The sequence below is a fragment of the Nerophis lumbriciformis genome, linkage group LG36, assembly GCF_033978685.3.
Source record: "Nerophis lumbriciformis linkage group LG36, RoL_Nlum_v2.1, whole genome shotgun sequence".
Lineage (NCBI taxonomy): Eukaryota > Metazoa > Chordata > Actinopteri > Syngnathiformes > Syngnathidae > Nerophis > Nerophis lumbriciformis.
This window is the reverse complement of record NC_084583.2, coordinates 448,654-474,000: the sequence shown is the minus strand read 5'-3', so window position 1 is coordinate 474,000 and position 25,347 is coordinate 448,654. Positions and strand designations below refer to the sequence as shown.

Genomic DNA, 25,347 nt, shown 5'->3' with positions numbered 1-25,347 from the left:
CTACCAGGAGGGTGGCACCCGACCCACCATGGTGTCAAGACTACCAGGAGGGTGGCACCCGACCCACCGTGGTGTCAAGTCTACCCGGAGGGCGGGACTCGACCCACCATGGTGTCAAGTCTACCAGGAGGGTGGCACCGATCCACCATGGTGTCAAGTCTACCAGGAGGGCGGCGCCGACCCACCATGGTGTCATGAGGGCGGCGCGACCCACCATGTTGTCACGTCTACCAGGAAGGTGGCGCCGACCCACCATGGTGTTAAGTCTACCAGGAGGGTGGCACCGACCCACCATGGTGTCAAGTCTACCAGGAGGGTGGCGCCGACCCACCATGGTGTCAAGTCTACCAGGAGGGTGGCACCCGACCCACCATGGTGTCAAGTCTACCAGGAGGGTGGCACCCGACCCTCCATGGTGTCAAGTCCGCGGGGAGGCTCGCCGCATCAACTCCTCCATGCCATCCCCTTAACGCCGCTTGCACGCAGGGCTGTAATGAGGACGCTGCCCCCTCCCCCCAAAAAAGTGTGCTTCATGCACGACTGCAAAGATGGTCTCTCTCCGCTCGCACACGCTCAGTCCGTCCGTCCGCCCACTCCGCAGCCCCGAGCGTGTAATCTTGTTGCCTTTGTACACGTGCGTCGATGTCATCACCGTAAAAAAGGAGCTTTTTGGTTTTGGTTTGGTTCGCTCTCACCCCCACCCTTCCCTACACCAGGGTTCGGGATGCAAGCGTGGGTGTTGTTTGTTTTTTTCCCGCCGGTTCGGTGCGTGCATCGGCTTTAATGTCACATATCAATCAATCAATCAGTGTTTATTTATATAGCCCTAAATCACAAGTGTCTCAAAGGGCTGCACAAGCCACAACGACATCCGCGGTTCAGCGCCCACATAAAGGCAAAGAAAAACTCACAACCCAGTGGGACGTCGATGAGAATGACTATGAGAAGCAGATGTGGGTAACCCCTCCTCCCTTATGGATCTAACATAATAGTAAGAGTCCAGTTCATAGTGGGGCCAGCAGGAGACCAGCAGGAGACCATCTCGAGCGGAGACGGGTCAGCAGCGCAGAGATGTCCCCAACCGATGCACAGGCGAGCGGTCCACCCCGGGTCCCGACTCTGGACAGCCAGCACTTCATCCATGGCCACCGGACCTGTGCCCCCCCCCCCCCCCCTTGCCCCCCCCCCCCCCACCCCCCTCCACAAGGGAGAGGGGGGCAGAGGAGAAAATAAAAGAAACGGCAGATCAACTGGTCTAAAAAGGGGGTCTATTTAAAGCATGTTTGTCAAACTCTGGCCTTTTCATCCAGTCCAACAAGTGCTGGCCCAGTCACATAATATGTGCGGCTGCTGCACGCACACACAAGTGAATGCAACGCATACTTTATCAACAGCGATACAGGTTACACTGAGGGTGCCCGTAAAAAACAACTTTAACACTGTTAGAAATATGCGCCACACTGTGAACCCACACGAAACAGGAATGACAAACACATTTCGGGAGAACATCCGCACCGTTCCACAACATAAACACAACAGAACAAATACCCAGAACCCTTTGCAGCACTGACTTTTCCGGGACGCTACAAGGTGTGTGTGTGGGGGGCGGGGTTTGGTGGTAGCGGGGGTGTATTTTGTGGCGTCCCGGAAGAGTTAGTGCTGCAAAGGGTTCTGGGTATTTGTTCTGTTGTGTTTATGTGCGTACAGCAGCCGCACATATCTTGTGACTGGGCCGGCACGTTGTTAGAATGGATGAAAAGCGGACGTGACGACAGCTCGTAGAGGACGTTAAATTAATGCAGTGCCTTAAAGGCATGCCCCCAAGACTGTGGTCCGGATGGACTACGAGATATAATGACTGATGGACACCTTCGTTCGATAATGAAGGTTGCCTCAGCTCAAAGCCTGAGCCCCGACATTAATGAACTAGCATCCAAGAAAAGATGGCAGGTATCTGGCTTGGGCACATCAGATTAGATCAGTGTGTTGCAAACTGAGCAGTTTAAAGTCCTGAATGGTTGGTTTATTCATTGTTATTTTATTTTCAAATGTATTAGCCTGTGGAAAAAGTTAATGTTGATATTTACCTCAGAAGGCTGTAAATAGAAAAGAGGCATTCAATTTTTATTTAAATTGTATTTGATATGCCATTGATATTTTTTAATTATTAAGATTATTATTTGAAACTGGATTTTGCATGTCACTATAAAGTTATATAAGTCTTGCTTGTTCAATATTCAATGCAAAACTTGTTTGGGTCCCTATTAAAAGGTTAATTTGTTCAACCTTGGCCAGCGGCTTTGTTCAGTTTTAAATTTTGGCCCACTCTGTATTTGAGTTTGACACCCCTGATTTAAAGGCTAGAGTACACAAATGAGTTTTAAGATGGGACTTAAATGCTTCTACTGAGGTAGCATCTCTAACTGTTACCGGGAGGGCATTCCATAGTACTGGAGCCCGAATAGAAAACGCTCTATAGCCCGCAGACTTTTTTTGGGCTCTGGGAATCACTAATAAGCCGGAGTTCTTTGAATGCAGATTTCTTGCCGGGACATATGGTACAATGCAATCCACAAGATAGGCTGGAGCTAGACCGTGTAATCTAAATGTGTAACTGAACATTATTATTTTTGACACACAGTTAAACAATCGTATTCATATTTTTATTCTATTATTACATGGGAAGAAGACAACAGTAACAATGTAAGATTAAATTGGTATGTAATAAGAAAAATCTGAAATGTAATAATATACCGTATTTTCCGCACTATAAGGCGCACCTAAAAACCACAAATTTTCTCAAAAGCTGACAGTGCGCCTTATAACCCGGTGCGCTTTATATATGGATAAATATTAAGATTCATTTTCATAAAGTTTCGGTCTCGCAACTTCGGTAAACAGCCGCCATCTTTTTTCCCCGTAGAAGAAGCGCGCGGTGCATGCTGGGATATGTGACGTTTCATTTCCATTTGTGTGTTTATGTAAAGACCCCAAAATGGCTCCTATTAAGTGTGTTGTCTGTCTAATTATAAATAATGCAGACGAGGCGTGTTAACTGAGTTCTCAACGTTTACTCACAGCGTGCTCATAACCACATTCTAACTGCCAGCATACAACAACGCTTCTCAGGGCTACCGCGCATGCTCGTCACTATCGTTGCATGCTGGGTAGTGTAGTTGTTATATTTGCTAGCTCATAACATCACATTAAGAGACACGCTTACGCGCTTAATTCAATACTCGCCGTCATTCCGGGTGGATTGACAAAAGACCTCCAGCCGCTAGATATTGGTGTCAACAGGGCATTCGAAGCTAGACTGCTAACTGCGTGGGAACAGTGGATGACAGAAGGCGAACACACGTGACGTTCACCAAGACAGGGAGGCAGGGAGACAGCGCCAGACGACATTTTGGATCCCACATTCGCCCAACTTTTCAATTCGGACAACGAAGGAGAAGAATTCGAGGGATTTATGAATGAAGAATAACTTCAGAAAGTGAGCGTTATGTTTATTTTGTGTGTTGTGACATTAACGTTCGAGCAACATTATGTTGCTATTGCTCTGCACTATTTTGAATTTGACTATGTTTGTGATTGCACATTTGCGTACATTTTGGGAGTGAACAGAGTTGTTAGAACGCTGGTTTTTAATATATTATTAAAGTTTGACTGACCTATCTGACTGTTTTTTTGACATTCCTTTAGCGCAGTTAGATGCGGCTTACAACACGGGGCGGCTTATAGGTGGACAAAGTTTTGAAATTTGCCGTTCATTGAAGGCGCGGCTTTTAACCCAGGGCGCCTTATGGTGCGGAAAATACGGTACTTCTACAATACAAAGCTGACACAATATCTGTTAGTATATTTTTCGGACTATAAGGCGCACTTGAGATCCTTTCAAGTTCTCAAAAATCGACAGTGCGCCTTGTAACCCGTTGCGCCTAATGTACGGCATAATTCTGGTTGTGCTTACCGACCTCGGAGCAATTTTATTTGGTACGTAGTGTAATGATAAGTGTGACCAGTAGATGGCAATCACACATAAGAGATACGTGTAGACTGCAATATGATGGCAGTAAACAACACCAAAACTTTAAATGTTCCATTGAAAATATAGAACGTTACACACGGCGCTCAAAAATCTGTCAAAATGTTTTTAGTATGACATTGGTAAGCTGTGAAGCTGCACCGTTTGATGGATTGTCGGCGCATTAAACATAGGAGTATTATTATGGTGTGTGTATAAGGTAAGACATATTATCTGGCGTTTTGTTTCGCAATATTATGCAAAAGCAACTTTTCTTACCTTCTGGTACCTGCTGATCTGTATTTGGGATCTGCATAAGTCCTAAAAATGTGCGTGCGTCCGCCTTTGTAGTCCGTGTCGACAATGTAGCCAGAAGCTTCTTCTTTTTCTCTCTCTTCTTGTTATGGGACATTCATCCTCCACTATTGCCATTTCTAATACAGTGCGCCTTATAACCCGGTGCGCCTAATGTACAGATTAATTCTGGTTGTGCTCACCGACCTCGAAGCATTTGGTACACGATGAAATGATAAGTGTGACCAGTAGATAGCAGTCACATATACCTGATACTTGTGGACTGCAGGTTGACGCCTGTTCAATAATGTTGTTAGATCCACTATGGACTGGACTCTCACAATATTATGCTAGATCCACTATGGACTGGACTCTCACAATATTATGCTAGATCCACTATGGACTGGACTCTCACACTATTATGTTAGATCCACTATGGACTGGACTCTCACAATATTATGCAAGATCCACTATGGACTGGACTCTCACAATATTATGTTAGATCCACTATGGACTAGACTCACAATAGTATGCTAGATCCACTATGGACTGGACTCTCACAATATTATGTTAGATCCACTATGGACTGGACTCTCACAATATTATGTTAGATCCACTATGGACTAGACTCTCACAATAGTATGCTAGATCCACTATGGACTAGACTCTCACAATAGTATGCTACATCCACTATGGACTGGACTCTCACAATATTATGTTAGATCCACTATGGACGAGACTCTCACAATAGTATGCTAGATCCACTATGGACTAGACTCTCACAATATTATGTTAGATCCACTATGGACGAGACTCTCACAATAGTATGCTAGATCCACTATGGACTGGACTCTCACAATATTATGTTAGATCCACTATGGACTGGACTCTCACAATATTATGCTAGATCTACTATGGACTGGACTCTCACAATATTATGCTAGATCCACTATGGACTGGACTCTCACACAATTATGTTAGATCCACTATGGACTGGACTCTCTCACTATTATGCTAGATCCACTATGGACTGGACTCTCACAATATTATGTTAGATCCACTATGGACTGGACTCTCACAATATTATGCTAGATCCACTATGGACTGGACTCTCACAATATTATGCTAGATCCACTATGGACTGGACTCTCACACAATTATGTTAGATCCACTATGGACTGGACTCTCACAATATTATGTTCGATCCACTATGGACTGGACTCTCACAATATTTTGCTAGATCCACTATGGACTGGACTCTCACAATATTATGTTAGATCCACTATGGACTGGACTCTCACAATATTATGCAAGATCCACTATGGACTGGACTCTCTCACTATTATGCTAGATCCACTATGGACTGGACTCTCACAATATTATGTTAGATCCACTATGGACTGGACTCTTACAATATTATGTTAGATCCACTATGGACTGGACTCTCACAATATTATGCTAGATCCACTATGGACTGGACTCTCACAATATTATGCTAGATCCACTATGGACTGGACTCTCACACAATTATGTTAGATCCACTATGGACTGGACTCTCACAATATTATGTTCGATCCACTATGGACTGGACTCTCACAATATTTTGCTAGATCCACTATGGACTGGACTCTCACAATATTATGTTAGATCCACTATGGACTGGACTCTCTCAATATTATGTTAGATCCACTATGGACTGGACTCTCACAATATTATGCTAGACCCACTATGGACTGGACTCTCACACTATTATGCTAGATCCACTATGGACTGGACTCTCACAATATTATACTAGATCCACTATGGACTGGACTCTCACAATATTATGCTAGATCCACTATGGACTGGACTCTCACAATATTATGTTAGATCCACTATGTACTGGACTCTCACACTATTATGTTAGATCCACTATGGACTGGACTCTCACAATATTATGCTAGATCCACTATGGACTGGACTCTCACAATATTATGTTAGATCCACTATGGACTGGACTCTCACAATATTATACTAGATCCACTATGGACTGGACTCTCACAATATTATGCTAGATCCACTCGACGTCCATTGCACCGGTCGCCCAGGGAGGGCGGGGGAGGGTCCCCACATCTGCGGTCCCCTCCAAGGTTTCTCATTGTCATCCCATTGGGTTGAGTTTTTTCTTGCCCTGATGTGGGATCTGAGCCGAGGATGTCGTTGTGGCTTGTGCAGCCCTTTGAGACACTCGTGATTTAGGGCTATAGAAGTAAACATTGATTGATTGAATAAATGTAGCAAGCAACACCAAAACTTTGATGTTTCATTGAGAATATAGAACATTACACACAGTGCTCAAAAATGTGTCAAAATATTTTAGTGGTACTTTGGTAAGGTACAAAGCCGCTGGATGGATTGTCGGAGCTTTATGGCTACCATAGTCAGACGTACTGTGCTTCAACATACAAGTATTACTATGGTGTGTGTATAAGGACCGCAAAATGGCACCTATTAGCAGACATATTACCTGGCGTTTTGTTTCACAATATTATGCAAAAACAACTTTTCTTCCCTATTAGTACCTGCTGATGTCTATTTGGGATCTGCATAAGTCCTGAAAATGTGCGCACGTCCACCAATGTAGTCAATGAGCTCCTCCTTTTTCTCTAACCTCTTGTTGTGGGACATTCACCGTCCGCTGTTGCCATTTCTAATATAAAGTAGTTTACAGTTCTAACTTATGTCTGTCAGTAGACCCGCTATGGAAGCACTAAAAAACTACCAGTACGATAGAAATGACGGGTAGAAGACGCTGTCAAAGTGTAGGCATGTAAATAAGACTGCTCACAAATGGGTGCATCCTGAAGCAACTTGAAGATGATGTGTAAAACATCATCTATGCAACATTTTGACCAAAGAACCACCATTACATGTTATGTAGACCACAATGAAGTCTTTTACATTTAGAAAAAAATAAATAAATATGACTCCTTTAATGCGCCTTGTAATCCGGTGCGCCTTATACAGGTAAAAGCCAGTAAATTAGAATATTTTGAAAAACTTGATTTATTTCAGTAATTGCATTCAAAAGGTGTAACTTGTACATTATATTTATTCATTGCACACAGACTGATGCATTCAAATGTTTATTTCATTTAATTTTGATGATTTGAAGTGGCAACAAATGAAAATCCAAAATTCCGTGTGTCACAAAATTAGAATATTACTTAAGGCTAATACAAAAAAGGGATTTTTAGAAATGTTGGCCAACTGAAAAGTATGAAAATGAAAAATATGAGCATGTACAATACTCAATACTTGGTTGGAGCTCCTTTTGCCTCAATTACTGCGTTAATGCGGCGTGGCATGGAGTCGATGAGTTTCTGGCACTGCTCAGGTGTTATGAGAGCCCAGGTTGCTCTGATAGTGGCCTTCAACTCTTCTGCGTTTTTGGGTCTGGCATTCTGCATCTTCCTTTTCACAATACCCCACAGATTTTCTATGGGGCTAAGGTCAGGGGAGTTGGCGGGCCAATTTAGAACAGAAATACCATGGTCCGTAAACCAGGCACGGGTAGATTTTGCGCTGTGTCCAGGCGCCAAGTCCTGTTGGAACTTGAAATCTCCATCTCCATAGAGCAGGTCAGCAGCAGGAAGCATGAAGTGCTCTAAAACGTGCTGGTAGACGGCTGCGTTGACCCTGGATCTCAGGAAACAGAGTGGACCGACACCAGCAGATGACATGGCACCCCAAACCATCACTGATGGTGGAAACTTTACACTAGACTTCAGGCAACGTGGATCCTGTGCCTCTCCTGTCTTCCTCCAGACTCTGGGACCTCGATTTCCAAAGGAAATGCAAAATTTGCATGGTTGGGTGATGGTTTGGGGTGCCATGTCATCTGCTGGTGTCGGTCCACTCTGTTTCCTGAGATCCAGGGTCAACGCAGCCGTCTACCAGCAAGTTTTAGAGCACTTCATGCTTCCTGCTGCTGACCTGCTCTATGGAGATGGAGATTTCAAGTTCCAACAGGACTTGGCGCCTGCACACAGCGCAAAATCTACCCGTGCCTGGTTTACGGACCATGGTATTTCTGTTCTAAATTGGCCCGCCAACTCCCCTGACCTTAGCCCCATAGAAAATCTGTGGGGTATTGTGAAAAGGAAGATGCAGAATGCCAGACCCAAAAACGCAGAAGAGTTGAAGGCCACTATCAGAGCAACCTGGGCTCTCATAACACCTGAGCAGTGCCAGAAACTCATCGACTCCATGCCACGCCGCATTAGCGCAGTAATTGAAGCAAAAGGAGCTCCAACCAAGTATTGAGTATTGTACATGCTCATATTTTTCATTTTCATACTTTTCAGTTGGCCAACATTTCTAAAAATCCATTTTTTGTATTAGCATTAAGTAATATTCTAATTTTGTGACACACGGAATTTTGGATTTTCACTTGTTGCCACTTCAAATCATCAAAATTAAATGAAATAAACATTTGAATGCATCAGTCTGTGTGCAATGAATAAATATAATGTACAAGTTACACCTTTTGAATGCAATTACTGAAATAAATCAAGTTTTTCAAAATATTCTAATTTACTGGCTTTTACCTGTATATGAAAAAAGATTGAACATACACCATTCATCGGCAGTGCGCCTTATAACCCGGTGCGCCGGACGTACAGAATACTTCTGGTTTTGCTTACCGACCTCGAAAGCAATTTTATTTGGTACACGGTGTAATGATAAGTGTGACCAGTAGATGGCAGTCAAACATAAGAGATACGTGTAGACGTGTAAACATAATTTATGCAACATTTTGACCAAAGAACCACCATTACATGTTAAGTAGACCACAAGGAAGTGTTTTAAATGTAGAAAAACAATCCCAATACGATCCATTTAATGCACCTTATATTCCGGTGTGCCCTATGTATGAATATAGACCTGAACAGACCTGCTCATTGGCAGTGAGCCTTTTAATCCGGTGTGCCCTATGGTCCAAAAAAACGGTACAGTAGTTTTATGAAGGTATGTACCAATAATGTACAGCATTTACATTGGAGGGTAGACTTCTACGGTATCTCCTTCCTTCTCCGTCAAACACACCATCAGCAGCTTTCCCATATTTTCATGGATACATGTCGGCCGTTTGGATATTACTTTAACACTCTTGGCTGGTCTTGAACTCCTTCTGCCTCAGTCTGGTGCAGACTAGCAGTGCTCCGCAAAGATTGCAAAATGCCCCATCACATATTTGACTACAGTCGTGGTCAAAAGTTTACACATAATATCATCTTTAATCCCAGGAACACAATGCCTACCGTCAAGCATGGTGGTGGTAGTATTATGCTCTGGGCCTGTTTTGCTGCCAATGGAACTGGTGCTTTACAGAGAGTAAATGGGACAATGAAAAAGGAGGATTACCTCCAAATTCTTCAGGACAACCTAAAATCATCAGCCCGGAGGTTGGGTCTTGGGCACAGTTGGGTGTTCCAACAGGACAATGACCCCAAACACACGTCAAAAGTGGTAAAGTAAATGGGTAAATCAGGCTAGAATGAAGGTTTTAGAATGGCCTTCCCAAAGTCCTGACTTAAACGTGTGGACAATGCTGAAGAAACAAGTCCATATCAGAAAACCAACACATTTAGCTGAACTGCACCAATTTTGTCAAGAGGAGTGGTCAAAAATTCAAGCAGAAGCTTGTGGATGGCTACCAAAAGTGCCTTATTGCAGTGAAACTTGCCAAGGGACATGTAAGCAAATATTAACATTGCTGTATGTATACTTTTGACCCAGCACATTTGCTCACAATTTCAGTAGATATATATATATATATATATATATAAATATATATATATATATATATATGTGTGTGTATATATATATATGTGTATATATATGTATATACGACGTCCCACTGGGGTGAGTTTTTCCTTGCCCTTATATGGGATCTGTACCGAGGATGTCGTTGTGGCTTGTGCAGCCCTTTGAGACACTTGTGATTTAGGGCTATATAAATAAACATTGATTGATTGATTGATGTGTATATATATATATATATATACATATATATTTTATATATATATTTTTTTTAAATAAATAAAATGTATATATATATATGTGTATGTATATATATATATATATATATATATATATATATATATATATATATATATATATATATATATACACACAAACATACATTTTATATGTATATATACATTTTATATATATATATATATATATATATATACACATTTCATATATATACATACAAATGTTTTTTATATATATATATATATATATATACACACATTTTATATATATATACACACACACATTTTATGTACAGTATATATATATATATATACATATATATGTGTATATATATGTTTATATATATATACATATATATGTATATATATGTGTATATATATGTATATATGTGTTTATATATATATATACATATAATGTATATATGTATATATATGTACATATATGTATATATATATATACATATATATATAGTTTTTTTTAAATAAATAAAATGTATATACATATGCATATATACATATATATATATATATATATGTATATATACATACATGTATATATACATACATTTTATATATACATTTTATATATATATATATATATATATATATACACATTTTATATATATATACAAATGTTATATATATATATACTGTATATATATATATATATGTATACACACATTTTATATACAGTATATATATGTATATATACTGTATGTGTGTATGTATATGTGTGTATGTATATATATATGTGTATATATACATATACATATATACATATATATATATACTTAAATATATATATATACTTAAATATATATATATATATATATAAAATGTATGTGTGTGTATATATATATATATTAAATGTGTGTGTATATATATTTATATATATATACCTATATATATATATTAAATGTATATATATTTATATATATAAAATGTATGTATATATATATATATGTATATACACTTTTTTATTTATTTATGTATGCTGTATATATATATATGTATAAATTTTTATTTATATGTATATATGTGTATTTATATGTATATATGTTTATTTATATGTATGAATATACGTATGTATGTATATATGTGTAATATATTTGACCTACACCAATATTTTGGTACTGATACCAAAATGTATTTCGATTGTATTTCTTTATAAAGGGGACCACAAAAAATGTCATTATTGGCTTTATTTTAACAGAAAATCCTACGGTACACTAAACATATGTTTATTATTGCAATCGAGGATTAGTGATTTAGAAGTAGTTAGCCGCCAGCTCGCTCGCCATGTTTTAAAGCGTTTCCGTGTTATAACTTCACCTTTATCTTTAGTTTTTAAGCCAAAACGCGTCCGTTCTCCCCATTTCTGTCTACACACTGTGTCTGCTTGTAAGTACTCCGTGCGCGTGCGCTGCCGAACATGCTCCTCTGCTCGTAAAACCAGCAACGTCACCACGTGACGACGCGCCGTTTAAAAAGAAAAAAGGGAACTGATATTTTTCCGAGGCGGTATAGTACCGTTTATGATTCATTAGTACTTTACTAGTATACCGTACAGCCCTAATGTGTGCTTATATGTCTTTTATATATGCATGTACTGTATATGTGTGTGTACATATATGTCTGTGTGTGCGTGAGCCGGTGCCATTTTCAGCCCGAGCAGACAGGAGTGACGTGAAGGTGCGCCTGCACCTTTAAGAGCAGCGAGTGGAGGAAGCGCCCTCGCCGATGCCGCTGACGGCGGCGCTGCCAGCCGATTGGCTGTACCCGTGGGGGTGGGGGGGCGGAAGAGGGCGAGAGGGATGCTGCTACGTCGCTCACAGCCCTCTCTCTCTCTCCCTCTCTCGCTCGACCCCCGCCCCCCTCGCTCCGCTCCCATCTCTGGGAATAATCCACATCTAGGGCAAGCTGGCTGAGAGGCGATCACCGCTCAGCTCCTCTCTGCAGGCTGGGAGAACTATATCCCCTTTTTTTTTTGTCCACGCAGGAGGAGACGAAACTTGACATTTTGGAGCCGAGATACCAAGAATTGAAGAGCAACGATTTTCCATCGAAGGACAGCGTTTATTTATACATATTGTTTATATATCTATATATATATTTGTACACACGCTTGTAGTTATTTATATATATATATATATATTTATATATATATATATAGATACAATTAACCTTGTACATATCCGTATTTGTGCTTGTCAGTTTATAATAATATTTTTATATGTATTTGTGTGTGTAAATATATATAATATATAGGCAAAACATATATATATATATATATATATATATATATATCTCCATATATATATATATATATGAATTTATATGCGCATCACTGTGAACCAAGAGGATTCTCATCTCATCGGGGCTGGTCTCTGATTGTGCGATCATATATTTTGAATATTTGATCTTCTACGTCAAGAGGACAAAGACGACGTGCCCATTTTGTATTTTTGTTTCCCCCGTTGCTGCATCCTCGCCTCCGCCTCGCCGTCCTTTCCCAGAGAAGAGTGACTCGGAGAGCGGGATTTGACCGGGAAGAGGGAGGTAAAAAAGAAGGAGAAAATCGGTCGAAAAGCCCCCGCCATTCGCGCGGTTACCGCAGGCGTCCGCTAGCCCGCCGCCGCCGCCGCCGCCGCAGCCCGCCATCCGAGTGAGGGAGACGGGAGCGCGCCAGCATGCACAAACACCACCACTGCTGCAAGTGCCCAGAATGTTATGAGGTGACCCGCATGGCCGCCCTGCGCAGGATGGACGCCCCGTCGTACGCCGGGGACTGGCAGGCCGAGCCCTACGGATACCCGCCCGGGTACAGAGGAGGCCAAACCTTGCCCGCGCCGGCCTCCGGTGGAGGAGGCAACATGGGAGGCGGCGGCGGCGGGGGAGGAGGAGGCGGAGGAGGTGGCACCTTAGGGAGAAGTAAGGGCAAGATGATGTCTGGCGGGGGTCCTGGAGGCCCCAACCCCAAGAGCCAACCCAAAGGGGGGCCCAAAGTGAACGGCAACAACTCCGGCGGACAAGGAGGATGGTGGCCTGAGTGCACCTGCACCAACCGGGAGTGGTATGAACAGGTAGGCCCCTCTTCCTCACCCGTGACTTTGTTTTCAAACCTATTTTTGCTCCCCCCCCACCTCCTCGCCCGTCCTCTGGAAGCGTTACGTAAAAAAGGGAGGTTGCTGGTGTGTGTCTTCATTAGACGCCGATGATTGGTCGCCATTGACAGGCTGCCATCTTATAGCGTCTTACAGTGTTTGAGGACGGAGTGTGAATGAAGCCGGGGGGAGGGGAGTGACGAGCCTGCCGAGCGTTAATTAAGCAAGGTGCACGTATGTGAGCTCAAGTGGGGGAGGAGGGCTTGTCCAGGCGGAGATTGAAGGAACGTGCGTGAGTATGTGTCAGTGTAGCGGCGGGGCCGCCGCATCGCTCGCTTACGCCGCATTTTGAGCATGAAGGTGAGGAGGAGAAGAAAGCGGGGGGAGGGAGAGAGAGGGGGGGGGGCAAAATGGAGGGCTTTCAATGATGTCCCTGAGCTGAGCCGCAGCTCCAGATCAGGAAATGCGTCTTCTTATTTTCCACAAGGTGTGCTTATGTAAGCAGTCGGTGTTGCTCTTTTGGAAGGGTTTGAGTTATTATTCTTTTTGTCGCCAGCCCGTGCGGCGAAATGTGGTGGAAAGGCAACGGAGAAAATAAGCCAATAAAGGCTGGCGATGTGTCGAGAGGGTGGAGGTGGCGGCGGCCGGGGGCGGGGAGGCGTGGGGGGGGGGGGGGGGGGGGCGGTTTGGGTTACGTAAGAGGAGGGAGTCGGTGGAGAGCGAGCAAGAAGGCCGCTCTCTGACGGCGTGGAGGCAAGCATCTGCCCCTCCAAACCAGGAGAAAAGAACCCCAAACGCTCATCCTCGGGGAACGTGACCTACGGGAATCGAACCCGCACGTCTGTGTAAGGGTCTAGTTGGCTCACATCGTACTGTAATGCTGGTTCTTTACTCAAAAATGTTGCAGAGATGATGGTTTCAGGACCACGTTCCAGCCTTCAGGTTGCGCCGTTTTGTGGGCGGTCCTTATTCACGTGCCTTCCCCTTCCACCGCGTTTTGTTCCCGTCAGCCATGTTGTAGTTTTTAGCGCCTCAATATGGCGTCTACTGACAGACGTAAAATGGAATTAAAGCGTTGAGAGGGCCCTCGCCCCGTCCTCTGTTTGTTGACTCATGCAGTCAAGTCCACCATCAGAGATCAGAGGATGTGGTTGACCACAGAACTTTCCTCCAGACGGAGTGTTTGGAGGAGAAAAGATGAGGCCTTTAATCCCAGGAACACCATTCTTACCGTCAAGCATGGTGGTGGTAGTATTATGCGCTAGGCCTGTTTTGCTGCCAATGGAACTGGTGCTTTTCAGAGACTAAATGGGACGGTGTGGTCGTAAGCATATTCCCCTTCGAACGAGGAGAAAGAACCCCAACTGTTCATCCTCGGGAAATGTAACCTACGGGAATCGAACCCGCACATCTCATGTGCATCTGTGTAAGGGTCTAGTTGGCTCACATCGTACTGTAATGCTGGTTCTCTGCTCAAAAATGTTGCAGAGATGATGGTTTCAGGACCACGTTCCAGCCTTCAGGATGCGCCGTTTTGTGGGCGGTCCTTATTCACGTGCCTTCCCCTTCCACCGTGTTTTGTTCCCGTCAGCCATGTTGTAGTTTTTTAGCGCCTCAATATGGCGTCCACTGACAGATGTAAAATGGAATTAAAGCGTTGAGAGGGCCCTCGCCCCCTCCTCTGTTTGTTGACTCATGCAGTCAAGTCCACCATCAGAGGATGTGGTTGACCACAGAACTTTCCTCCAAAATGAATGTTAGGAGGAAAAGGTGAGGCCTTTAATCCCAGGAACACCATACCTACCGTCAAACATGGTGGTGGTAGTATTATGCCCTGGGCCTGTTACCATACGGCCCTTCGGGGTGTCATCGCATGCGTACCAATTCTTAACAAGATCGGAATTTTGTGGAGGCGAGTTATAAGAGTTGAAAGTTTTGTGGCGAACCATCAGATCTAAGTCTGGTGCCAAGCCCCACCCACATCCTGTAACAGAGCTGGGAAAATATTTAGACTCGGGGCCACATTGAGAGAAACAAATGTGTTTGGAGGGCCAATGTGTTTTGATTGATTGATTGATTGATTGAGACTTTTATTAGGGGTTAGGTTTGGTTGTTATCATCAGTCATCAACAATTGAGAACAGAGAAATGGATATTGAAACAGTGTAGGTCTGACTTGGTAGGATATGTACAGCAAGTAGTGGGCATAGAGAGAGAGAGAGAGATCAGAAGGCATAAGAAAAGTATCTACATTTGATTGTTTACATTTGATTATTAACAATCCGGGGAGGGTGTTAGTTTAGGGTTGAAGTTGCCTGGAGGTGTACTTTTATTGCGGTTTTGAAGGAGGATAGAGATGCCCTTTCTTTTATACCTGTTGGGAGCGCATTCCACATTGATGTGGCATAGAAGGAGAATGAGTTAAGACCTTTGTTAGATCGGAATCCGGGTTTCACGTGGTTAGTGGAGCTCCCCCTGGTGTTGTGGTTATGGCGGTTACCTACTCAGTGGCCTAGTGGTTAGAGTGTCCGCCCTGAGATCGGTAGGTTGTGAGTTCAAATCCCGGCCGAGTCATACCAAAGACTATAAAAATGGGACCCATTACCTCCCTGCTTGGCACTCAGCATCAAGGGTTGGAATTGGGGGTTAAATCACCAAAGTTATTCCCGGGCGCGGCCACTGCTGCTGCCCACTGCTCCCCTCACCTCCCAGGGGGTGATCAAGGGTGATGGGTCAAATGCAGAGAATAATCTCGCCACACCTAGTGTGTGTGTGACAATCATTGGTACTTTAGCTTTAGCTTTAAGGAAGTAGTTTGACATGTACTTCGGTATCAGGGAGGTGTAGCACTAGTTCAAACACCACCTACAATTCTAACTGGGACTCTGTTTAGAACAAGATGGTGTGATCAAACTAAACTCTTCAGCCCCCTTCCACTCGTCTCCCACCCTGCGGCCACCAATCTGTCTTCCCCCAGCTCTGTCGCTGTGATTCTCTTTAAACATTCATTGGCTTTTACTTTATTTATAACCAGGACGCTACGAAAACAGGCATGTGGTTTTTCCGTCTATAGTCGGAAATCCGTCTTTTTTTATCTCTGTAAAAATATTAAAAAATATTTTCTGTTTTTCTTTGTTTTTTCCGACCTACAATGTGTGTTAAAACCTTGATCCATCTCTTTGCCATACCTGCCAGCAACTACGATTTTACTGTAATGAGTAAGTTTTTTGATAATCCAGTGGTAAAAACGACGGTTTTCCATTAAAAATGATTAACTTAAAAATGGAAGCTACGTAGCGAAGCAACTCCACGGGCAGGGGACAAAATATATCGGAAACATCAATGATGATTGGTTGGTTTACATATAAGAATATCCATGATTGGTTAGTTGTTTACTATGATGAGTCACCATTGGTTAAGATTAGGGCAAAACATTAGGGACAGGCCAATCAGAGGCGAGATAGGGCGGGTCATGGAACCAGGAAATAGCATAGTGACTGAAACGGACAGTCATGTTTAAATACGTTTGTAATGTCAATAACTAGATAAACAATCTTTGGCTGTGAAGTGAACACTAGTAAGATTGTAAATACTGTATAGAGTAGGCTAACCCATGTGGTTCCTGTGGATGAGAACATAATTACTGTAGTGGCTAAATAACATAGTGACTGAAACAGACAAAGTAATGTGTAAATAACTAGATGAACCATGTGTGGCTGTGAAGTGAACACTAGTAATGTTGTAAATACTGTATAGAGTAGGCTAACCCATGTGGTTCCTGTGGATGTAATCACAAGTTGTAATTACTGTAGTGACTAAATAACATAGTGACTGAAACAGACAAAGTAATGTGTAAATAATGTAAATAACTGGATGAACCATCTGTGTCTGTGAAGTGAACACTAGTAAGGTTGTAAATACTGTATATGTTAGGCTAACCCATGTGGTTCCTGTGGATGTGAACATAATTGCTGTAGTGACTAAATAACATAGTGACTGAAACAGACAAAGTAATGTGTAAATAACTAGATGAACCATGTGTGGCTGTGAAGTGAACACTAGTAATGTTGTAAATACTGTATACAGTAGGCTAACCCATGTGGTTCCTGTGGATGTAATCACAAGTTGTAATTACTGTAGTGACTGAATAACATAGTGACTGAAACAGACAAAGTAATGTGTAAATAATGTCAATAACTATATAAACAATCTGTGGCTGTGAAGTAAACACTAGTAAGGTTGTAAATATTGTATAGAGTAAGCTAACCCATGTGGTTCCTGTGGATGTGAACATAATTACTGTAGTGACTAAATAACACATAGACTGAAACAGACAAAGTAATGTGTAAATAATGTAAATAACTAGATGAACCATGTGTGGCTGTGAAGTGAACACTAGTAAGGTTGTAAATACTGTATAGAGTAGGCTAACCCATGTGGTTCCTGTGGATGTGAACATAATTGCTGTAGTGACTAAATAACATAGTGACTGAAACAGACAAAGTAATGTGTAAATAACTAGATGAACCATGTGTGGCTGTGAAGTGAACACTAGTAATGTTGTAAATACTGTATACAGTAGGCTAACCCATGTGGTTCCTGTGGATGTAATCACAAGTTGTAATTACTGTAGTGACTAAATAACATAGTGACTGAAACAGACAAAGTAATGTGTAAATAATGTCAATAACTATATAAACAATCTGTGGCTGTGAAGTAAACACTAGTAAGGTTGTAAATATTGTATAGAGTAAGCTAACCCATGTGGTTCCTGTGGATGAGAACATAATTACTGTAGTGACTAAATAACATAGTGACTGAAACAGACAAAGTAATGTGTAAATAATTTCAATAACTAGATGAACCATGTGTGGTTGTGAAGTGAACACTAGTAAGGTTGTAAATACTGTATAGAGTAGGCTAACCCATGTGGTTCCTGTGGATGTGAACATAATTACTGTAGTGACTAAATAACATAGTGACTGAAACAGACGAAGTCATGTGTAAATAATGTCAATAACTAGATAAACAATCTTTGGCTGTGAAGTGAACACTAGTAAGGTTGTAAATACTCTATAGAGTAGGCTAACCTATGTGGTTCCTGTGGATGTGAACATAGTTACTGTAGTGACTAAATAACATAGTGACTGAAACAGACAAAGTCATGTGTAAATAATGTCAATGACTAGATAAACAATCTTTGGCTGTGAAGTGAACACTAGTAATGTTGTAAATATTGTATAGAGTAGGCTAACCCATGTGGTTCCTGTGGATGTGAACATAATTACTGTAGTGACTAAATAACATAGTGACTGAAACAGACAAAGTAATGTGTAAATAATGTAAATAACTGGATGAACCATGTGTGGCTGTGAAGTGAACACTAGTAAGGTTGTAAATACTGTATGGAGTAGGCTAACCCATGTGGTTCCTGTGGATGTGAACATAATTGCTGTAGTGACTAAATAACATAGTGACTGAAACAGACAAAGTAATGTGTAAATAATGTAAATAACTGGATGAACCATGTGTGGCTGTGAAGTGAACACTAGTAAGGTTGTAAATACTGTATGGAGTAGGCTAACCATGTGGTTCCTGTGGATGTGAACATAATTACTGTAGTGACTAAATAACATAGTGACTGAAACAGATGAAGTCATGTGTAAATAATGTCAATAACTAGATAAAAAATCTGTGGCTGTGAAGTGAACACTAGTAATGTTGTAAATACTGTATAGAGTAGGCTAACCCATGTGGTTCCTGTGGATGTGAACATAATTACTGTAGTGACTAAATAACATAGTGACTGAAACAGACAAAGTAATGTGTAAATAATGTCAATAACTCGATAAACAATATGTGGCTGTGAAGTGAACACTAGTAATGTTGTAAATACTGTATAGAGTAGGCTAACCCATGTGGTTCCTGTGGATGTGAACATAATTACTGTAGTGACTAAATAACATAGTGACTGAAACAGACAAAGTAATGTGTAAATAATTTCAATAACTAGATGAACCATGTGTGGCTGTGAAGTGAACACTAGTAAGGTTGTAAATACTGTATAGAGTAGGCTAACCCATGTGGTTCCTGTGGATGTGAACATAATTACCATAGTGACTAAATAACATAGTGACTGAAACACACATAATGATTAATTTGGATGAATGGGGTATGTATTTATGTACTATGTTCATCATTTTTCAATTCTTTAAACACTAAAACATCTTTAAATGGTGCTTTTTTTTCTTTGCTAGTTTTTACAGACCGCCGTCTTATTTTCAGTCTTTTTCATTAAATTTAAATCACATGCCTGCTAAAATAAGTTTTGAAAAACAGTCTCAACGGCGTCGCATCGTCTTTGCCAAAATGTCCGACTTCTGGCGGAGAAGCCTTCCTTTTGAATGTACTCGGGAGCGAGCAGGCCTTCCGTCGGGTTTGAACTTTGAGGATTATTTTGAGTCTTTCTAATAGGCAAGTCAACCGACATTCCGGGTCATCCCGTGAAGAAGAGAAAATGAACATTTAGTCATCAAAGCAGCACAATGAAGTGAATAATCCCCAGCTTGAAGAAAAATATTAAGAAAGTGTGATTTCAAAATGCTACAACTTGACTTAACACTTCCAAGAGTAGTGCAAGAAGTACCGTATTTTCCAGACAATAAGGCGCACCTGAAATCCTTTCTTTCCACCTCAAAACTCGACAGTGCGCCTTATAACCCAGTGCGCCTAATGTACGGAATAATTCTGGTTTTGCTTACCGACCTCAAAGCTGTTTTATGTGGTACATGGTGTAATGATAAGTGTGACCAGTAGATGGCAGCCACACATAAGGGATACGTGTAGACTGCAATATGATGGCAATATGACTCAAGTAAACAACACTAACATTTTATATGTTCCATTGAAATAATAGAACATTACACACGGCGCTCAAAAATCTATCAAAATATTTTAGTAGGACTTTGGTAAGCTATGAAGCCACACCGCTTGATGGATTGTACTGTGCTTCAACATAGGAGTATTATTATGGTGTGTGTATAAGGTAAGACTGTCATGATCCGTGGCCTGGATCATGTTTTGTTATGTTCTGTTAGTTTTGGACTCCCTTCGTTCATGTTTGTGCACCTCTGGGTTTGTTTTAGTTTCCATGGGGATTAATTGGGTTCACCTGCCTCTGGTTAGTGGTCGGCACACTAATCAGAGAGCTATTTATTCACCTTGCTCGCCACGCTCAGTCTGGCTTCATCGATTGCTACATGCAACAGTTACGTTGGGTAAATTCCTTGTCTCCTATGCTTCTTGATTCCTGCGCTAAGTCTTGCCTTAGCTTTCCGTTCTTTTTGCTTGTTGTCTGTTTTTGGTACGTGTTTGATTTTTGAGGAATAAATCATGTTCCTACCTGCACGCCTTGTCCGGAGTGGTCCGTCTGCATCCCGAGAGAACGAACCCCGCAGTAAGCTGCGACCCCCCCCGCCGTGACAAAGACATATTATCTGACGTTTTGTTTCGCAATATTATGCAAAAGCAACGTTTCTTACCTTCTAGTACCTGCTGATCTGTATTTGGGATCTGCATAAGTCCTGAAAAATTGTGCCTTTGTCGTAGTGGATAAGCTTCTTCTTTTTCTCTATCTTCTCGTTTTGTGACATTCATCCTCCGCTGTTGCTATTTCTAATATAAAGTAGTGTAAAGTTCTTACTTATATCTGTCAGTAAACTCGCCATGAAAGCGCTAAAACATACCGGTGTAGTGACTTTACATTATTCACCCAAGGAACTTTAGTTATTAGAGAGTTCCGGTCGGACGATTTCCGGCCTTGTTGTTTCCGGATGAGGAGATGCTGCTCCATTGTAGATTGAAGTCAAGTCTGAATGTCATTAAAACAGTTAGCGCCATCTTTTGACACGTCTTCCACTCCCGTCCTTGCACGCTACACCGCTACAACAAAGATGACGGGGAGAAGGCGCTGTCGAAGTGGAGGCACGTAAATAAAACCGCCCACAAAACGGCGCATCCTGAAGAGACTGTCAGAAAGCGACTTGAAGATGATCTGTAAAACATCATCTATGCAACATTTTGACCAAAGAACCACCATTACATGTTATGTAGACCAGTGTTTTTCAACCACTAGTGTGCCGCGAGATACAGTCTGGTGTGCCGTGGGAGATGATCTAAATTCACCTATTTGGGTTAGAAATATTTTTTGTAGATGTCGGAAACAGCGGGAGGCAGGGTGCAGGTAAAAAGGTGTCTAATGCTTAAACCAAAAATAAACAAAAGGTGAGTGCCCCTAAGAAAAGGCATTGAAGCTGAGGGAAGGCTATGCAGAACGAAACTAAAACTGAACTAGCTACAGAGTAAACAAAACAAAGTGCTGGACGACAGCAAAGACTTACTGCGGAGCAAAGACGGCGTCCACAATGCACATCCGAACATGACATGACAATCAACAATGTCCCCACAAAGAAGGATAAAAACAACTGAAATATTCTTGATTGCTAAAACAAAGTAGATGCGGGAAATATCGCTCAAAGGAAGACATGAAACGGCTACAGGAAAATACCAAAAAAAGAGAAAAAGCCACCAAAACAGGAGAATTAAAATACTACACACAGGAAAACAGCAAAAAAGTCCAAATAAGTCAGGGTGTGATGTGACAGGTGGTGACAGTACACCTACTTTGAGACAAGAGCTATAGTGATGCATGCTTGGTTATGGTTTAAAATCATATCCAACAATTGCGACGACGACTTTTTACTGTCAACTGAGTTTCGTTTTTTTTTAGTGATTTCTGCTGGTGGTGTGCCTCCGCATTTTTTCAACGCAAAAAATGTGCCTTGGCTCAAAAAAGGTTGAAAAACACTGATGTAGACCACAAGGAAGTATTTTATATTTAGAAAAAAATAAATAGATATGAGTCCTTTAATGCGCCTTATAATCAGGTGCGCCTTATATATGAAAACAGATTGGAAAATAGACCATTTGTCGGCAGAGCGCCTTATAATCCGGTGCGCCATATGGTTCGAAAAATAGGGTATTTATTGTATTTAATCGAACAAGAGAATTGTGACCTAAATTCCACGCTAGAACATCCTGAGTCACGTATTCTCCAGAATGGCGCAGCCCCCGTTAATAACCGCCGTCGACTCTTTTTCTCCGACATAATCCTTTTTTTTTTTTTTTGGTTGTCGCGTATTTGTTGCAGGTGCTCCGTGGACGTGTTGTTTTAGATTAATTCACAGGCACAGTAGGCGTTCCATGTTGAACACTCCCATAGGTGATTACCACTTGACGGCCTCCAGGCCTTCATCACAAATGTGTGTGCGTGCGTGCGTGCGTGTGTGCGTGTGTGCGTGTGTGTGTGCGTGTGTGTGTGTGTGTGTGTGTGTGTGTTTTCTGGCAATGCTTACTTAATGGGGACATCGCTCTGTTTACACAGTCACCTTTAGGGGACCTCTGACAGTATGGGGACAAAAAAACAGGTCCCCTAAAGCAGTGGTCCCCAACCTTTTTGTAACGGCGGACCGGTCAAAGCTTGAAAATTTGTCCCACAGACCGTAAGGGGCGTAATGGGGGTATTTTATTTTTTATTTTATTTTATTTTTTGTCATAAAAAAATACAATCATGTGTGCTTAAGGACTGTATCCCTGCAGACTGTATATTGATTTATATTGATATATAATGTAGGAACCAGAATATTAATAACAGAAAGAAACAACCCTTTTGTGCGAATGAGTGTGAATGAGTGTAAATGGGGGAGGGAGGTTTTTTGGGTTGGTGCACTAATTGTAAGTGCATCTTGTGTTTTTTATGTTGATTTAATAAAAAATAAAATTATTATTATTATTTTTTTATTTTTTTATTTCTTGTGCAGCCCGGTACCAAGCGATCCACCGCGGCCCGGTGGTTGGGGACCACTGCCGTTAAGGGAAAACTTTTTAAATTATGTTAATCATTTAAAAAGGTTTAACCATTAATAGTACTGTGATTCTGTATGGTATCCATTAGGGATGTCCGATAATGGCTTTTTGCCGATATCCGATATTCCGATATTGTCCAACTCCTAAATACCGATACCGATATCAACCGATACTGATACATACAGTCGTGGAATTAACACATTATTATGCCTAATTTGGACAACCAGGTATGGTGAAGATAAGGTCCTTTTTTTAAAAATTTATAAAATAAGATAAATAAATTAAAAACATTTTCTTGAATAAAAAAGCAAGTAAAACAATATAAAAACAGTTATATAAAAACTAGTAATGAATGAAAATTAGTAAAATTAACTGTTAAAGGTTAGTACTATTAGTGGACCATAAATATTAATAACAGGAAGAAACAACCCTTTTGTGTGAATGAGTGTATCTTGTGTTTTTCATGTTAATTTAATAATAAAAAAAAATTCAAAAACGATACCGATAATAAAAAAAACTATACCGATAATTTCCGATGTTACATTTTAAAGCATTTATCGGACATCTCTAGTATCCATCCTTAGTTAAGACTAATATATTTTTCCAAAAGCAAAATCTGGTTTAGTGTTCCTTAGGATGACATTTTCATACAGCATGATTACAAAACATTATTACCTTAAAGTATGATTCACATTCAGAATTTCCCATCCTTCTATATATAGTAGTTGGAGTTGCAGACAACTTCATTACTGCTCAATAGCAGTTTTCAGTAAAGTCACAGAAGATGCAGGATTTGCTTTAACATTTAAGTGGTGAAACCTATATAAGAGGACAGCTGTAGTGCTGTATTCTGGGGATCATGTCATTCATTTATTTTATATTTCATTTGAACTTTTTTTTTTTTTTTTAATTGTCCTCAGTAGTCACGTACAAATTTGTGTGAATTATTATTAAAATTAACTATTTTTCCCCAGGATCCCCAGTAGAGATGTCCGATAATATCGGCCTGCCGATTTTATCGGCCGATAAATGCGTTAAAATGTAATATCGGAAATTATCGGTATCGTTTTTTTAAAATTATCGGTATCGGGTTTTTTTTAATTTAATTTAATTTTAATTTTTTTTATTAAATCAACATAAAAAACACAAGATACACTTAAAATTAGTGCACCAACCCAAAAAACCTCCCTCCCCCATTTACACTCATTTACACTCATTCACACAAAAGGGTTGTTTCTTTCTGTTATTAATATTCTGGTTCCTACATTATATATCAATATATATCAATACAGTCTGCAAGGGATACAGTCCGTAAGCACACTAATAGTACTAACCTTTAACAGTTAATTTTACTCATTTTCATTAATTACTAGTTTCTATGTAACTGTTTTTATATTGTTTTACTTTCTTTTTTTTCAAGAAAATGTTTTTAATTTATTTATCTTATTTTATTTTAATTTTATTTTTTTTAAAGTACCTTATCTTCACCATACCTGGTTGTGCAAATTAGGCATAATAATTAGGGATGTCCGATAATGGCTTTTTTGCCGATATGTCCAATTCTTTAATTACCGATACCGATATCAACCGATACCGATATCAACCGCTATATGCAGTCCTGGAATTAACACATTATTATGCCTAATTTGGACAACCAGGTATGGTGAAGATAAGGTACTTTTTTTTTAAATTAATAAAATAAGATAAATAAATTAAAAACATTTTCTTGGATAAAAAAAGAAAGCAATATAAAACAATATAAAAACAGTTACATAAAAACTAGTAATTAATGAAAATTAGTCAAATTAACTGTTAAAGGTTAGTACTATTAGTGGACCAGCAGCGCGCACAATCATGTGTGCTTACGGACTGTATCCCTTGCAGACTGTATTGATATATCCATCCATCCATCCATCTTCTTCCGCTTATCCGAGGTCGGGTCGCGGGGGCAGCAGCCT

General features: G+C 40.8%; 1 protein-coding gene across 15 annotated transcripts in view; it reads left to right on the top strand.

Annotated features, from left to right (window-relative positions):
• Positions 1-25,347, top strand: part of dlg3 (discs, large homolog 3 (Drosophila)) — a 399,427-nt gene that overhangs the window by 102,603 nt on the left and 271,477 nt on the right. Inside the window, exon 1 of one of the 15 annotated variants that reach the window (XM_061930679.1) lies at positions 12,639-13,445. The exons of 9 other annotated variants lie outside the window; for them this stretch is intronic. In XM_061930679.1, coding sequence (XP_061786663.1) covers positions 13,053-13,445 — 393 coding nt within the window. In that variant the 5' untranslated portion in view covers positions 12,639-13,052. Of the gene's footprint in view, positions 1-12,638; positions 13,446-13,805; positions 13,827-25,347 lie in introns of those variants that run through there. 5 more of the 15 variants (XM_061930681.1, XM_072912494.1, XM_072912497.1 and 2 more) reach the window with 5 other exon arrangements.